Source organism: Porites lutea, chromosome 2, assembly GCF_958299795.1.
Source record: "Porites lutea chromosome 2, jaPorLute2.1, whole genome shotgun sequence".
NCBI classification, from domain to species: domain Eukaryota; kingdom Metazoa; phylum Cnidaria; class Anthozoa; order Scleractinia; family Poritidae; genus Porites; species Porites lutea.
In genome coordinates this window covers 3,430,001-3,448,335 of record NC_133202.1, presented here as the reverse complement: position 1 = coordinate 3,448,335, position 18,335 = coordinate 3,430,001, and the positions used below count along the sequence as shown (strand labels likewise).

The 18,335-nt window shown below is 38.9% G+C and overlaps 2 protein-coding genes across 2 annotated transcripts in view; both read right to left on the bottom strand.

Annotated features, from left to right (window-relative positions):
* Positions 1-585: 585 nt before the first annotated feature.
* LOC140925031 (contactin-associated protein-like 2) lies at positions 586-3,038 on the bottom strand. The gene is made up of 3 exons (XM_073374994.1): positions 2,775-3,038; positions 1,857-1,971; positions 586-1,202 (listed from the first exon to the last, which is right to left on the bottom strand). The coding sequence occupies exons 1-3, from the start codon at positions 3,036-3,038 to the stop codon at positions 586-588; spliced, it is 996 nt and encodes a 331-aa protein (XP_073231095.1).
* Positions 3,039-18,087: 15,049 nt separating this feature from the next.
* LOC140925012 (contactin-associated protein-like 2) overlaps positions 18,088-18,335 on the bottom strand; it is a 9,649-nt gene continuing 9,401 nt past the window's right edge. The window contains exon 2 of the mRNA XM_073374977.1: positions 18,088-18,335. This exon is cut by the window's right edge and continues 390 nt beyond it. Coding sequence (XP_073231078.1) covers positions 18,088-18,335 — 248 coding nt within the window.

Here is an 18,335-nt window from a genome sequence, read left to right as displayed (position 1 = left end):
CTCTGAAACACTATTGTACCAGCCTAACACTTTTGGGAACACACTGCGGCCTGACTTCCATTCAGGGGAACATCTTTAAAAATCCATTCCGATCATCTCTTTGTCTTAACTTACATTTGACTTTAAGGTCCATAAACGGAGAAAAGCTGTCGCGGGAAAGAGGTAACCTTCCCAGCCGAGTCAACTGTTAGCAAGCGTTCATATGAGAAAAATGTTGACCTCTTTACCAATCTTTTGCCCGAGCCAAGAGCATTCGCGCATGCTCCGGATTGTCTAAAACAGCACTAGTACTCTGATTGTCTCGCCTTGACCAAGTTGATCCGGCTGGGCGAGCCAAAGTTATTGTGTGCAAAAACGTTGGCCCGACTAGGAAGGTGACCCTACTATCCAAAAAGGGTTACCTGGCTAGGCGGGTCACCCTTATAGCCAATCCATCTTTTTGTTTTTCTTGTCAACGGTTTGACAATTAAGTTCAAGAAGAAGATATAGGAAACGTTTGCAGCATAGGTCAATTGATTGCCCATACGAAAATGATACAGAGAATACAATTAGTTGATTTGTATTATCTGAGTACAGTTTGTTTTATCAGGCGATACCATAACATTTTAATTTCCCCAGGGTATGGTGACCTTCTTCCTTGCCACGTCCAGTGTCTCCAAACCTGAGCTGAATAACTGGAAGCTTTGTTTTATTAGTGAGGAAACCACTGTCTTCACGGCACTTGTTGTCATTTTCATCGCAATTACAGCCAAGGGTGGAGTTTGCACATGTATTGTTCATTCCACAGGCGCATTTGCCATTTTCAGTTGCTCCGCCCCAGTACGTCATCTTATCGCCATCACGTGACACCCACCATCCGAATGGACCTTTTTTATCGGAATTCAGTAACTTTGAATGATAACACTCATACTTGATAACCTGCTCACAGCGCAGGGAGACTCTGGTGAGACTCGCTATCTGAGACAGATTCGTTCCTGTGTAATGAATGTCACGCGAGTAGGTACCTTTACCATCGTATCCTTTCACCAAGGCTCTGTTCTCACTGTCGTGACTGATGACTGCCACGCCAACTCCATTTTTGTCAGTCATGTTACAGATGACGTCATACATAGGAAGCAAGCCACCTTCTCCGTCAGGGTCAATGACGTAGCTTCCACTTTCTGCTCTAGGCTCAATCTTCTTTAGGTCACTACATGATTTGGCTAAACACAGTGATTGAAAATAACCAGGATTAGTTATAAATCAAAACTCTTGGGATATTCCCCAGGAACTAACTGACGACTACTAGCACTTCCTTGGTGTGCATGTGGCTTCATAAGTTTTACACTGCTTTAACCCATTCACACTCGAGCCGCCCGTTACCGACAATGCATATTATCGTGCATTGTACCACTTGTGACGTCATCACTCTTACGTTCATGGACAGTTTTGACCGCTAACATGTACTGTATAGGAAAGAGAGATCGTTCGAACCATACCCAACTGTGCACGATTCAGTTAAACGTGACAGAGGAATACTCAAAAACGTCTACAGTTGATCAGAAAATTCCTTTGAAAATTCTCTTTTGTTGACACTACCAGAGCCTTACTCCCTTTCAGAAAAAGTTTTTGATCTTCGGGACTTTAGCGAAACGTTTCCCACTGAAATGAAGTCTAGTAGAAGACGTGGAATGTCCAATAGAAGAAAGAAAGAAAGAAAGAAAAGAAAAAGAAGCTGGGAAGAAGAGAAAGCGAACATTAGCCTTCTGCGCATTCCTCGAAAAAAAGGCCTCACTCTTACTACGGCCCTAATCCTGATCTCTCTTTAAATGCATGGTTTAAGCCAAATGTGCAATAAAATTGTTGCATACACGTACCTGCACGACAGTTTGTTCCGGGGAATCCCGGCAGACATATGCAACGAAACCCTTTACTTGTGAACCCAGCTTGACATGTCCCGTTGTTTACACATGGGCTACTGCTGCAGGGATTCTGGAATAAGGAGCAGCAATCAAAAACAACTACCAGATTATAAGTATATTAGAGGGCTTAAGAATGGACAAACCGCTAGCCGTAAATCTGCCAAAACTCCAGTCATTATAGTCAACAGGTGTAATGTAAGATGTCCGATGTAGAATGTTTGATTTGTTAGTCGTAAAAATCGTGAAAGCCGTTTGCGTGTCTCTTCTCGCTGCTGATAAATTTCCGTATATTTTTTTCATACGCAAATAATTTGCCTTTCATAGACAAAAACTTCTTTATCAATTAACTCTGTTGCTAGGAGAAATTGTTACAGTGTTAGCCGCAAAAAAGCAAAGTATTAAGGTAGCCTAATGCCATCACCCAATTAAGAAGCTCACTTTAAGAAATGTATAAACAAGACTTCGAATGATTTCAATATTTAATTAGCTGGTACATTCGCGCTTAAAATGCTCCTATCGCCACAGGCTTATTGTCGTTTGTTTGTTCAAAAACGTCTTGAACGAACCATTTATATGAGCGATCTTGATATCAAACTCGCTAAGTTCCAGTAGCAGGCTGTGTAGCAAGCGTTTCCACTTGAGCTCGTCGAGAAAAGCTGGAACGATAGCATTTATTTTACTGTCGCCTCAACTTTCGCGCAATAACACAACCGGAAACGCTTGCTATGCAGGCTATTCCACTAGCGGAATAAATTTGGCGTTAGATCTTCTTGTAAACTAAACGTCAGCCCCCATTAACCTTTATGAACAGCCTCGTCACCGAGGTCGCTAGAGATTCTGTATCTAAGATGAGTTCCAAACAAAAGCGCTTACCTCGATGGCCAGATAAGTGTGGGCATCTTTGGTCCTTAGATCGAACACAAATTCCTTTTCTGCAGTGGCGTTATTTAATTCGCATTTTATCTTTCCTCCTGTCAATTGTCCCATATTTATGGACACACAGTTGGGCTCCATATAACACTTCACTCGACAGCTCCCTTCATTGGGGACACTTTCTCTTCTGATCACGTGACCGGTCATGACTTTGTTTGGTACAGGTTCTTTAAACACTATGATGCGGCCCTCCTCAGCTGGCATGATTAGAAAAACTAATAAAGTTTAACCTCTTGTGGACATAGAGATTATCATTAATATTAATATTTCAAGGGACTGATTAATTACATGGAAGGAGGAAGATCCCAGAGGGAGGAACAACTTCTCGTTGGGTTTACATGCAGAAATTTCAGTCCGTCTCGTACCAAGTAGAGAAGGATCTAGAACTGCGAGAATTCAAAATAGCGGGCGACAAAAACAAAAATACAATTTGGACCCTTCTGCCGTCTTTACTGGCGTTAATGACTACCTTTCAGAAGAGTTATCACAATCAGCTCGTGGTAACGCAATAAAAATAATGTCGGCCTTTATTGCCGTGATATGGGTTAGCCATGCACTGAACGATCCGCTGCCATTTTTGTTTAGTTTGTCCCCGTTGCTAAGATCTTCCTAGCAAAGACAGTTTACATGGTTCCAGGATCTTCCTACCTAAAGATCCTCCGACTAGGAAGATCCTAGCACTAAGGACAACTACCACCTTTTGTATGCAAACCGATTGCAGAAAACATATGGCGCTAGGATGATCCGCCTTCTGGGATCTTCCTCCCTCCATGTAAACAGCCCGTAAGAGTTGTATCAATAACTGGGACAGAAAAAATCTTGGGTTTAATTAGTCTCGCTTGTGTAGGCAGCGAGACTCATAATCTGAAGCCGTTTTTCTTCGTATTTATGACACAAAAGGGAGGTCATTGTGCCAAGCGTTCGTAGCGGAGACCGTGGAAACTGGGAATAAGAATCGTTACGTGACCGAAGCCACGCAGATTTTGCCAAGAAAGCTTAGGAAAGATTAAATTTAGAGCTTTTTAGAAACGTGTCGGTCCAAGAATTCTATCACTTGAAAGCGTTGATTACTTTGAAACAAGTGAACAGTACTGAGTGGTCGAAAAAATAAGAATCTTAATTAGCAAAACTGCGATGGTCGAGTGTTGTAAACTACTTTCATTGTATGCAAATGGTCTTGTGATGAGTACGCATCTCCAGAATCGAGGTCCATGAATTTTCGTGTATTTATACAGGCGTACAGCCTGCGACCGAAGACGTATTTCCGGTCGTCGCTAACAAGCGTACTAAATCAATTCAGAAACAAATAACAAGTAAATATCCCGAAGAATACTCGACCTCGATAAAGTAGGAAGTAAAAAACCTTTAGCGAGTAAATCCTGTTTCGTGTAGAATTAATCGTCTCCTCATTTCTCGATCTAATCTCCACCAAGCAAGCGAGACTGACAGCTGGTGTAAGAGCGTTCTTGTTTAGCCAAATTTTCGTCTTGCCTGCCGTTTTATCCAACACGTTATTAACTTATTAAGTATTGTCCAGGACCGAGTTGTTCAAAGCTGGGTTAACATAACTCAGGGTTAGTTCAAAATTTGAATTCAGATTTGAAACCTTAAAAAGCAAATTCAGTTCAATTCTTGTTGTCTACAAAATGATGATTGGATGATCCTAAAAGAATACAGAAAATTATTTGAGAAGTTGCTTTTGAAAAAGACAAAAAGAAAACCGGATCAAAATTTAACCTCAGGCCAGTGCTAATCGGCAATCGAACAACTGGGCCTTGAAAACATATTACTTGCGTATTGACGTTAATGACATCTTACTGAGCCAGTAGCAAACTGGGGCCCGTTTCTCGAAAGTCCCGATAATTAACGGGCCCGGTAAGCCGTCTCCGTTTATATTAAAGATCGAGGTTTCAAAAGTTTTGCATCTAACATGATAGAACTATCAGTTAGTGAAACAAAATGGAGTAGTTTGCTAGCCAGGACTTGCGCTCTTATTCTTTATATTTCGATTTGAATATTTGATTTCGGGCCCGAAAAGTTACCGGGACTTTCGAGAAACGGGCCCCTGGTCTGCAATTCTTGTCATTAAATATTAATTGTCTTTTCTGAGTATTAACAACTTAATTAAAAAGTCATTTTAGTTTTTCACACGAGAACTTTCAGTCTAAAAATGGTCTATTCGCCACAGCTTTTCATCTCTAAGAAAGGAAGGAATGTACGGCATAGTAGTAATATAATTTAATGCGATTTGAGTGGAGTAAAGAATAGTATCAGTGAAAGATGTAACTATGGTAAACAGACTCAGGTGGCAGTGACGATTGATAGAGAGAAGAACTAGACCCAGACTTGCACTCAGTTCGGGTGGCTTGATTCAATACACTAAAATCAGTCTGGTTAAACAAAGTATCTTGTCAGAAATGAATCGTTATCAAAATGTTTTCATGTTTTGTAGTTGTTCGGCTTTTCTGGCATGAGCGCTAATACTCAAGGCGTCGAACGTCCTTTTTAAATGCGCACTTTTACCGCGAATAACAGTAGGAACAAAGGCCGAAAATAGGCTTCTTCTCGGCGATTTTTACAAAGTTTATCAAAATGTGCTTTGAAACGGTACAAAATCCAGACGTTTCGAGGGTGATCACTCTTCCTCAGTGGTTTAAAGAGCTGCATGCATAGTATCTTCCAAATTTTTTTAAAACACTTCTTCTCGACGAGTTGAGTCAATATATTGTTTTGTACAACTCAGGCAGTGGGTATGTCTTGGGTAGCCAATTAAGTCTACTTTCCCCGGAGGGTAAAGTAGAAACAAATTTTAAAGTATTCAAAGGCATTTTTCGCGAACGGAGGTTGATAAAGAAAAAGAGTCAAAGTCGGTCATAACGCTGGCTTTATGGAAAGTCTCCCAAATAGCCGTATTCTTAAGTAATGTATCATGGAAATGAGCACGGTGATTCCGTCATTCATTCGTTCTCTCCACTACCTTGTATCTACTTCCACAGAATATCTGTGAGCTATCTATGACACATGGCGGAAACTTTGGAGTACGTGTCATTCAGTGGAGGTCGGTACCTCAACTTCTCGAGCTTATAAAAGAAACTGCTGCAGGAGCCCATCTGAGACTCGACAACTTTACTGACAACACCAAAAAAGGAACATTCTAAAAAACATAAATGCAGGTTTCGGATCACGACAAACTTTATTGTGAAACAGAAAACACCCCACTTACGCACGCACTCGGACACGCTAGCTTCGTTTTGGTGTTTGGTTGAATTTTACTGTATGGTTGAATTTTACTTTTCAATTTCTGGGCCTCGAAAGTTTAGGGTTTTTATTAAAAGTACTGGTCTATGACATTTTTCACGAATTTGCAAAAAGTGGAAGATAACTACAGTTAGTTAATGTAGGCCAATAAACTTAAACAACTGACTGAATATTACTACATAACGGTCAGAATTCACCAGTTTCTCACCTGAAGATGCCAAACTTTGACAAAGCGACACAAAAACCATAAAATGAACAAAAAAACCTTTATAGGAGAGATTCTTGTCCGAGTAAGCCATTTTCGTTCGCTTCGTGTTTGTCTCCAGACTGCCAGATGCCACTGCTTTTAAGATGAATATTAACAATTTCCTAATTTGATGTATATTATGGTAATGACTGAAAGACTGCAGGTAACTTGACGTATTAGGGATGAACGGTTCCTTCAGTCTAGATGGAATCTTGATAGTTTTTTTTCTTAATATATCGTAAAATTCCGAAAATAAGCCCCTCCATGTATAACCCTCGCCAAATATAAGCCCCCTAAACAAGTAACGCAAAAAAGCCTCCGTTAAATCGCCCCTTCAAATATAAGCCCCCCGGGGGCTTGTACTTGGAAATTGCCCTCAACTTTTCAAAGTAAAACAAAGCAAAAACGATAAATTTCCTTCCAGCTATAAGGCTAGGGAGTTTGAAACGCAAATTTCCCTCCGTACATAAGCCCCTCTAAAAATAAGCCCCTCAAAAAGGGCCTCAAAGTGAAATATATAAGCCCCGGGCTTATTTTCGGAATTTATTTACGGTTCTCATTTTTCATTAAAAGAACGCAAAGCCATAAGGCATACTTCATTACTAATTTCAGTATATCATTTTAAAAAACTTTAGATGAATAGAATTTAATAATAAGAAAAAATATTTGTCGAAGGTTAATTGTCAAGTTGGCTTTGTACGAATAGGTATGGGAACATCAGTCTTGTACTATAAATATCCAGTAATAATTATTAAGTTTAATGTTGTTCTAGTTGATAAACGTAAACTAATTGGGAACACCCAACAACCCAAGTGATGATTAAAATATAAAATGGAAAATTAAAAATGACAGAAATACCAAAAACGCCTCAATTCACCAAAACTACCATAAGGTGATTCAAGTGTGCTCCCTCCACACCTCTTTCTGTTCCGTTCTTTGGAACATTAACTCGGTAGCGAGCTAAGGTTTATGATAATTTTGCAGCGTTTTAAGAATCAGAAGGTAATTCATATTCCGGCATTGAAATTAAGGGGACTTTCATGAACGATGCTGCTAGAAAGCTAGCTAGTATGTACTTTTTGAGAATACTAGCCTGCGTAGTAGGCGCTTCTCGCGCGCCCGTTTTTTCATTGTGCCCGCTACTTCCAAGCGCCTGCTACGCAGGCTATGAGAATACCAATTAAAATAAATGTACTTCTTGAAAATAAAGCGTCTATACAGAATTTTCCTCTTGAATGACAATTACCTTAGAATTAAGACAATGTCCACACAATTTCTTGAGCGCATACAAACTTCAGCGTTTACAGCTGTGTGTCCACACGAGAAGATATTCTCCCTTTACGAAACTCCATGACCTGGGGATTTTTCACACGAAATCTCATGTGAACGGAAGCCGTAATTACCTGCAAGTTAATTTGTTTGCGTTAACACGTTTTAATGGACTTGCATCCACATTACCTGCCTCAGCAAGGTACCTGAATGCATCTGCCTACTCACGTAATTAAGTGCTTCATAACGCACTTAGGGTTCGCCACGAAGCGCGAGAGGCCACGAGAAGGTGGCCTGATCTCTTTTTCGTCGACCTGCGCGCAGCGCAAATTTACCCCGCGAGGGAGTCGTCTGGAAACGAGGTAGTGAAAGCATAATCAGAAAATCAACGCTGGAAAACATTTTGTTATTGTGGACTGTATTGTTATTGTAAAGTCCCTGTCCGTGGTCTTCCCAGAGTTATGGACTATAGGCATTTCCTCTACCGTTTTTATAAACTATCATAGTTCTACTAGTTCCATATATGAATCAAAATATATTTTATTCATAACTTCCTAAAAATACAGATAATTTTGTGGATTTCGAAATAAATACGTGCAAACATGTGTTTAAATCATCAGCAGCCGTACTTGGAGAGATAAGTAACTTTGTCAGCTTTAAATTAAAAAAAAGATGTTTTTATCCTGACACTTTATATCTATACACTAACTGGGTTGAGAAAAACATTACTTTGCGGGGAAATATTTCCCGCTGTTTTTGAAGCAATTATCTATTAAATATATAGAAAGCCCGACACAAAATAGACCAGACAACAAAATCATAATTTTGCTTTCTACGGGCTAACATTTAATATCAATATTTTAAAACGTCTTTTACCGGGACCCTCACACAGGCTAACCGGCGAACAATGTTGTCTGCAAAAAATTCTTTAATCTACCTACTAAAAATAATTTCTACGTTACTTAAGTATTATCTTCAGTTTCTCAAATGACTGGTCACTTTTTAAAAAACAACGCAGTATAGTAAATAGCGAAATCAGATTAGCTAAGCAAGCCTATTATCAAAATAGTTTTAACAAGTGTACGGGCGATTCTAAAAAGACCTGGCAGACTATCCATGAACTTACTTCGCGAAAATCTGGGAAAAAATCGGTGGCATCTCTGAAAGTAAATGGAGTATCAATAACAAATCCAACTGTGCTGTCGAACCAATTTAACAATCACTTTGCCACTATTGGTCCAGAACTTGCCAGCAATATTGATTCCTCAAATTAATAGTGATGGTTATCAAAAGTACCTCACTGGCACAGATAAACGGTTTCAGCTCCATCCGACTAGTACAAATAAAGTTCTCTCACTTTTGAATCGTCTAAATACTTCAAAGGCAGCTGGCCTTGACTAGATATCTGCCAGGCTCATTCGGGAATGTGCAGATCTCATTTGCATTCCTATCCGTGATATTTTTAACCAGTCAGTAAGTCAAGGCATATTTCCGGATGACTGGAAATGCGCAAAGGTCATCCCACTTTTTAAACAAGGCGATCGGGACGACTTAAATAATTATCGTCCAATTTCGGTGATCTCAGTTATGGCCAAGGTCTTTGAAAGAATCGTCTATGATCAATTATATGCCTACCTAGAAGAGCACAACATAATCTGTAAATATCAATCAGGCTTTCGTGCTATTCACTCAACTGTCACGGCTCTCCTTGAGGCCACGGACACTTGGGCGTACAATATTGACCGCGGTAAAATCAACGCCGTTGTTTTCTTAGATCTCAAAAAGGCCTTCGACACAGTTGACCATGAGATCCTTTTATCAAAATTAAACAATTACGGCATATATGGTAACGCGCACCATATGGTTTAAGTCATATTTAGAGAATCGTACTCAAATGTGCTCCATCAACGGATCGCTCTCTCAAAGCTGTTTATTAAGTTGTGGTGTTCCCCAGGTCCACTACTATTTCTGTTATACATCAACGATCTTCCAAACTGTCTTTTAAACTGTGAGCCGAGGATGTACGCTGATGACACCCACCTTTCATACGCAGGTGATAATGCAGACAATATTCAGTTGCATCTAAATCAAGATTTAGAAAATGTTCACAATTGGCTGAGAGTAAACAAACTTACTCTAAATATGACTAAAACCGAATTTATGCTTATCGGATCTAGGCAGAGGCTAAGTACTCTCACAAAGTCCCCGACATTTGCAATTAATGATTTTCAAGTTAGCCGGGTCACTACTGCAAAATCACTTCGAATGACCATCGATGACAGACTTGATTGGAGTGGCCATATCGAGAAAGTAACAAAGAAAGTCGCTTCTGGTATTGGGGCCATAAAACGAATAAGGCACCTTGTCCCTCAGACGACCTTACAACTAATATATCAAGCTTTAATACAGCCACGCTTTGATTATTGCAACATTGTTTGGGGAAACTGTGGGATAACTTTACAGAATAAGGTTCAAAAGCTACAAAACAGAGCAGCCCGTGTTTTGACCTACTCAAGCTATGACGTAGATGCTGGTCACCTTTTCAAACTTCTAGGGTGGAAAAACCTAGCTTGCCAGCAACAAATTCAAAGAGCTACGATGGTTTACAGGTCTCTGCACGGGTTGGTTCCAAACTATCTTAGTTCTAAATTTGAAAGGCGTGAAGTCGCATATAACCTATAAGGGACTCTGAAAATAAACTCAATGTTCCATTACCGCGCACAAACTATTACAAAGACAGCTTCAGCTATAGTGGCGCCATTCTCTGGAACAGTCTTCCTTATAACTTAAGGGAAGCAGAGTCCCTTGGGCAATTTAAACGATTACTCAAAGAACTGTAAGGCACGGCATTCGTGGAAAGCAGCTTTTTTATTTAAATATTTTTATTATATTAGTATTAGGCATTTTTAAAGCTGACGAATTTTGTACCGTGGATAAATAAAGATTATCTATCTAGTATCTTATCTATCTAACAAAATTAGGCTAAGGAAATCTGCTTTTCTTGTTTAGTATTTAACTAAACAGTTCTTTAAGTTAATAAATTGATGGAGTTTCTAAATGTAAACAGGCAATTTCAATGAATTACACCTTAAAACAAGTTTTGTTGGTTTCTCTTCCACATGAATGAGCATTTTGGTTCACCAAAAATCATGGAAAAAGAAAAAAACCGTCTAGAAATCAATTGTTGCCCTTGTACGCTTCCCTACAGAAGTAGTAGGAAGAAGTTGTTGAAGTTTCAATTAGATTCATCTTCACTTGAGTGATCAATTGTCCTTAATTCTCGTCACCAGTTTGTTTTATAAAGCGTCAATACTACCAGGAAAACTTTGATACTGATTACTGTTGGGACCTTAAGGGTTACTTGACTCCTCTACATGACGAATACCTAAATTGGTCCCTATCTTTCTTTTTTGGGGGTTCTTTGTAAGGCAAACACCTGTCTGCGAGTTCCAAAACGGTCTGTCTTAGAAACAGTGCATTACACATTCAGTCAACTCTTTATTAATTCAGACACAGTAAGTGGGATAACCGCTTTATGGTGGACACTTAAAGTGTCAATCCCAAAGGTGTCCATCTTAGAGATTTGCTTTTTCATTTTTTTTATTCAACTCACAATTACAAGTTACAGAAACCACATAATTACGTAATAAGAAATTAGAAAACGAGGGAAGAGACGAAGGACGTCCTATGCCACGTATAACACTTTTTACAATGTAATGGCCTGGCTGTATATTAACTAACTAACTAATTAAATCAATCATATCAGTTTCAAAATAGAGTCTATCAATAAGAGAATTTTCCTAGCTGGTATTTAATTTCTATTTGGTTGGCAAAGTCTGAGAGAGTATGTGCTTTGTTATATATGACGTTTACAAGAATAGAATATAAAATCTCATAAATGACAAACAAGCAAACAACAGTAAATAACAGCCGGTGTAGTTTTATTTTGCTGTAAGGCGGCTATTTTTGGATGAATTTTCGAAAAGTTCAAATAAAGATTCTTTCAATGAAGGGAGTAATTTGGAGTTATTCTTAGAGTTGATGGACCACAGTAAATACAATTTCCCTAAGGACTGTTTGAATTGGCAGTTAGTGAAGGTGTGGTCCATGGAGTCCTCTTCGCCGCAAAATGAACAATCACTGTCCTGTTTTATTCCAAAACGAAACAGTTTTTTGGTGGTAATTATCGTATGCAAAAAGTTAAATTGAAACTATCTTAGCTTATTCTCTTTGCAGTATTTTTTCGCTGATTTGAAGAATGTTGCATTTTAGAGATAGCTGACCGTATTATTATATGTTAATAGCTTCTAAGCCTACCGTGAAACTTCTACAGAAAAGAAACCTTTTATTCATAAAAAATATGGGTAATTTATTGCGTATTAGTATCGGTGTAATTATAAAGTTCCTTTGTCTGATGAAATGCCTCATCCTCTTTTCTTTCTGTTGTCTGGTGCCCATCAAATTTGATGGGCTCCTGCTGTTCTTTAAAGCTACGCGCCTCCTGCTCCTTCTTACCTCTGACGTCTGATGCATTAGATCAGGGGCAACCAACGACGGTTTTCTCCTAAATACATTGAAAACACTTTTTAGGCAGTCTAGAGTACTTTTAGAGTTCTAAAAAAATGTATGTTACATTGCGCTATAAAATTTGTATCTGTTCGGTTATCCTAGAGGAACTTGAGTCTTTGCGAAATTACGAAGAGCTTTAATTTTATTATCCCGAAAATTTTGGATGAATTGTTAACAAGGTCTGTATTCACTGAGTTCACAAAAGAGAAAAATAATTCTTCCCCAAGCGTTCCTGTCCTCCTTAAAACGTTGCTATAGGAAGTTTCACCCGTGTAGTAAATGGAGATGTCAAAGACATGTTCCACCAGATGCTTGATGCACGCAGTGGCGGATCCAGGGGAGGGGCCCGGAGGGCCGCCCCTCCTTATTTTTAGACGAAAATGAGGCCAAAAGGGCCGAAAAAGTTTTTTTTTTGAGGCCGGCCCCCCCTTATCTCAGGGTCTGGATGACCCCCCCCCCCCCCCGCCCCCTTATCTGAAGGTCTGGATCCACCACTGGAACGTGCAAAGCTGTTGTTTTGTTTTTTTAAACTAAATTGCTGTCTTCGTCGTGGCTGCTTAATCTCCCTAGCTCTTAGAATTAAGTCAACGCTTTGACGGTAAAACAGTTGAAGATCTACCTCAAGCAGCATGGCTGATTTAACGGTCAGTAAAGGCTGAAAGCAGACTAGCGGCGCTAGCAGTTCTAACTTATGAGATGTGCTATTCAGTTTTAGAGACCCATCTCTCTCAAGACCCAAGTGGATAATGAGACACTTCCCGCAATTAGTTCCAATAATAGTAACCATTAGAAGCTCGGAATCGCAATCAAGTTAGTATCCAGAAGAAGACTCCTGTTTGTAATCAGATGGTTTAGAAATGGTTCGTGAATGGTCTCTTTGACGCAGCGTTTGTTCTGGATGCCAATGCCAGTACCGGTATTATGAAATAATACTGGGGGAGGGAGAGGGGTATATATAACTTCAGACAAACCTTGATGCTAAAATCTAAACCTTTCTTTTATAGAAGGGGGTATTACCCAATACTCCTTTGCTTATAAAGCACATTCTATATAAGGCGGCAACAAACGTGTTGTTGAAATAAGAATAATCTACAGCCAATGTCGAGGCTTAACCGGCGTTCAGACATGGTTTGAATGATTGCACTAACAAACAAAACGTGAATGAGCTTGAAAAAAATTGTCCTTCTAACAAAACTGGTTATTTATTTTATTTTACCAGGTCTACCTATTTTCACACGTTCAAAATGAAAAGAAAAAAGGGAAAGTTTAAATCAAAGCTTTTAAGTATTTTAGAACAATTTTTGTAAGGTTTGAAAGCCTAGCACATGTTTACTTAAGCGTTGGCACACCCCAATCTGCAGCGAGTACACAAAATGAAATAAGATCCACGCTGGGATCAGACACAAGAGAGGACACCCTATCTTGTCATTTTCAGCCTCGTGCTTGTACCTTTAATTTGTTAACATAAATTAGGGAACCCTCCATTGTCATTTCCATGCAAAGAGTTAAGGAATTATCCACGGAATAAAAAAGGGGTCCAGATTAAGTCTAAAAACTACTGAAAAACCAATGGGTAGCAGGGGCGTAGCAAGCCCTTAGACTTGTAGGCTCGGGCCTACAAATTTTGGTTTGATCACTCAGTACCGCTTGTAATAAATTATGCCGTTGTTGGGGTGAGCTAAAAAGCGTAAGACCGCAAAGTGTTTAACTCTTAAAAATTAGAGTAAATATAGATCTTTATACTTCTACATGAGAAATGAAAATTTACTGTCAAGGTCAGGTTAGGTATTATAGGTCAGGTTAGTATAGGTAATAGCATGATTTGTAGTGATATTTGGCATGAATACCACGAGTGATATTTCAAAATTGTTATAGGTAATTTCACGAGCCTTTAGGCGAGTGAAATTTGAGATAATTTTGAAATATTAGGAGTGGTATTTATGCCAAATATCAAGCACAAATCATGCTATTATTTGTTTATACTACTACCCGCAAAAGGTTTGTAATTTTCACATGTAGCTATTTCAAATTAAGCTGAAATACCACTGCTCTAAGCCAATCTAATTGCAGAAATTTCTCATGTAGTAGTATAAAGCTCTATATTTACGCTAATTTTTAGAATTAAACCGTACAACCTGCCTTTTTAGAATTATTTGAAACCCCAACACCAATATAGAATAAACTGAATAAATATTAATGATTACCAAGAGAAACGCATACAATACAGCAGACTGAGCAAAAATGTACGCCAACAATATTGAGGACCAAGTTCTGAAATTTCGAACTTGTTCACTTTAAATTCGGAAAAACCTTCTGTAGAGTTTTTGGTATTGTTGAAATGCATTATAAGTCAGAGTTCTTTTGAGACTTCATCATGGGTGCATTTCCTCATTTTCTTCCATATATACGGAACAAAGCATTGCATGTGTATGAGCTCTCGAAGAATAGGCTGTTCGATAACGGCTTAAGATGGTTCTGCAGTTCTTACTGCCGGCAACATAAAGTCATTATTGGCAACTGAGATAGATTTTTCGGTCATTATTGAAAAATTCTGAAAAACAGTGGGTGATAGGTATGATTGACAAATACAATGATCCTAAAAAAGTATAATGGTAATACATGTGTTTAGTTAATTAAGGAATTGAAAACATGTATTGGCGTAAACTCAGGAGTGTTTTAAAACTGTTGCAGTTTATTTCGTGTGGATCTCTCCTCTGGAATTATAAACTTACTGACTTCTTAACACAGATAGCCCAAGCTCAAAATGTGTAACCATTGGCATTGTTGCGTGCCCTGTCTTGTAACCTTGAAATGTTAAAAGATTAAAAAAAATCAAGTTTAAGTTGTGTGTTTCTTCTTTTCTGAGTGGTCATCGAGCATATTTAACTTATGGCCATTTTATGAACCGGTTTTTATCCGGTTTCTGTTCTCTATCATGATTTTTTTTCTTTATAAAGAGAACTAAAGGTTCCAATAAAACCTTGGGCTACCTGTGCTCGAAAATGCCTTTCCGCATTATTAACTCCATAAGCGTATTTCTTTAAAATTCATGGTCTTGTAAGACCCTTGCCAGTGATCTAAGTGCTCAGTGCTGAGTAATCAGACCGTTTTTAGGCAACCACAACAACTTTTTACCATTTATAGCGGAGAGTGGAAGTTCAGTCATAATGAGGGACCGCTCACGTCATACATTGGTGGCAAGCCTGAGATGAATGACAATAGGGTGGAGTTGGCGTGACACATCCGTCACGAATATGAGAATAGAACACCTGTGTAATGTGTCGGGACATGAAACTCCAGGGGTAATTAAAAAACTTTTACAAGTGTAATTTTCACCCGGGGGGTACTCCTGGGAATTCTTGGTGGGGGTGTGCCGCCCGGTTCTCCAAATCCTGACCTATTTCATTTCAGACCAAAAATGTCTTTTCCTACACCCGTTTTCAGACCAGACCAGACCTCTAAAATCCATACCTGTTTTCAGACCTGGCCTTTAGGCAGAAATAATGTGATGATTACTTAGATCAGAGCGCAGACAAAAGATTTCTTCATATGCATTTGGAATTCGCATATTTCTATTGCTGGTTTTCAGTGTCACGCCATTCAAAATAGATCAAAATCAAAATCAAAGCCGTTCAATAGATAAAGTCCAGAATCTGGGAAATGAAAGGAGTTAAATATACAAAGACCCTCGCCAAGATTCGGGTCAGAGGAATTTTTCGTATACGAGATATCCGAAGAAATGTTTTACCCAAACTTATAGAGATTTGTATGGAGACGCCATGCTGGTGCACACTTGGATGAGCTCCAACATGGCGGACGGAAACCAACAGAAATATCTGTTACCGAGTTTTGCTACAAAAGCGTCAATTTATTCTTTGAGAAACTCATAAACAGTAAAGTAGTACTTTTTCTAATAGATGAACTGTTTGGATAGCAAAATTTCCTGAAATAAAGTCATAGTTTTTAAACCTACGTGACAGCTCTCTTGGCCGTCATGTAAATGACGCGTCACGCAAAAGCTCAGAAATTCAAGCGTACTCTATCAGAAAACCAAGAACCCTTTCGAAGCGAAAATTTGTATGAAAATTAGTTTTCAGCTACTCTAATGCATCGTAAAAGTAAAATCTCCGTAGGGTCGATAGTTTTTTAGTTTGAGTTTTCGTGACGTCAAGTGAAAACCAACCGTTCTTATTCATTTGAAATTGAAACGAAACCATACCCGATATCAGACCAAAATGAGCAAAATGGATACCCGTTTTCGGACCAAAAAGGGCCCAACGAGTATCACCAATGTCTCGTCACACTGCAGTGAGCAATTTATTAAATATCAAGGGCTCGGTCTTAAATAAAAATGAGAGCCAGGTTTTTGGTTGGTGGGTGTCACGCAATTCTCCTAGAATGTCAATTTGGGAGGGGTTACTCCCGGCCGTGGTAAGGGCGTATGCGGAATGAGCAACACATGTGCAGGATCATTATCTCTTGGCAGGATATAAGAATTATGTTTGCAACTGTCCAGAACAGGCCAAGCTTTGCTAAGCGAGCTTTTTTTCAAGAGAGAAAATCTCATAGCATTGCGCCAAAAAGTTCTTTTTGGAAATTTAAAATTAAAATCCACTGCCCAGCATAATATATCGAGGCTCAACTGCGCGTTTGTTTGTTTAATGTCTTTAATTTTAATTAGACTGGCCTGTCGTACAAACTTTCACTGACTGTAGCTAGTCACTTATAAATATGCTACTAATGTAATAAATGATAAATGTTTTTCGCATTCCCGTTAGCCAAGAACTTAAACTAATAATCAAGTTGTAAAATAGAAGTGCATATGTGTCAAGAAATTCTAACAAGTTAAATTAACTAGCGAAGAGCTAGATTTGTTTTTTAAAAAACAGGTACTACATACGCGAATGACGTTCATCTTCCTCTAAAGCAATCTTCGAAGTTCTGTGAGTTTCCAAGGACCATCTTATTATAACTCTTAGGAAATGAGAAAGATTCTCTTTCTCACTCCTCATTCAAAAACACTCTTCGCAAACATTCCTCTGAGAATTATCTATGAAAACTCTGTAATTAGTCATTTTTTCTTCACAGTGTCTCTTTATATAGGTTATACGTTTATTGCCTTCTATTTATACATATTTATATTAGTTATTTACCTTTTAATCAATGTCATTTAATTTACTCAGTATACACTCAATTCTGGCCTTGTAAACGGATACTTTTTTATACTCTGAGTGAGCCCAATATCTATAAGCCTTATGGTTTCTTTTTGGGCTTCCTCACTACGTTGCTTCTGCGTATTCCTGTAGTCTTGTCCTTTATTCATTGTGGTAAAATAAACTGAAACTCTGAAACACTATTGTGCCAGCCTAGCACTTTCGGGAACACACCGCAGCCTGACTTCCATTCAGGGAAACATCTTTAAAAATCCATTCCGATCATTTCTTTGTCTTAACTGGCATTTGACATAAAGGTCCCGTTTATACGAAGAAAAGCAGTCGCAGGAAAGAGGGTAACCTTCCCAGCCGAGACAACCGTCAGCGAGCGTTTATATGAGAAAAATGTTGACCCCTTTGCCAACCTTTTGCCCGAGCATTCGCTCATGCTCTGATTGTCTAAAACTGCACTAGTACTCTATTGTCTCGTCTTGACCAAGTTGATCCGGCTGGGCGAGCCAAAGTTATTATGTGGAAAAAAGTTGGCCCGACTAGGAAGGTGACCCTACTATCCAAAAAGGGTTACCTGGCTAGGCGGGTCACCCTTATAGCAAATCCAACTTTTTGTTTATCGTGTCAGTGGTTTGACAAGTTCAATAAGGAGATACAGGAAACGTTTGCAGGGTAGGTCAATTGATTGTCCATACGAAAATGATACACAAATACAATTAGTTTTATCTAAGTGCAGTTTGCTTTATCAGGCGATACCATAACATTTTAATTTCCCCAGGGTATGGTAACCTTGTTCCATTTTATCTCCAGTGTCTCCAAACCTGAGCTGCTTGACCGGAAGCTTTGTCTTGTCAGTGAGGAAACCACTGTCTTCACGCCACTTCTTGTCATTTTTATCGCAATTGCAACCACGTCTGGGGTTTGCACATTTATTTTTCATTCCACAGGCGCATTTGCCATTTTCAGTTGCTCCGCCCCAGTACGTCATCTTAT

Coding starts and splice junctions, on each gene's coding strand:
- LOC140925031 (XM_073374994.1), bottom strand. CDS start 3,038: ATGCCAGCTGAGGAGGGCCGCATCATAGTGTTTAAAGAACCTGTACCA. Junction 1,972..2,774: donor ACACTTATCTGGCCATCGAG/GTAAGCGCTTTT, acceptor TCCTTATTCCAG/AATCCCTGCAGCAGTAGCCC. Junction 1,203..1,856: donor CGGAACAAACTGTCGTGCAG/GTACGTGTATGC, acceptor CACTGTGTTTAG/CCAAATCATGTAGTGACCTA.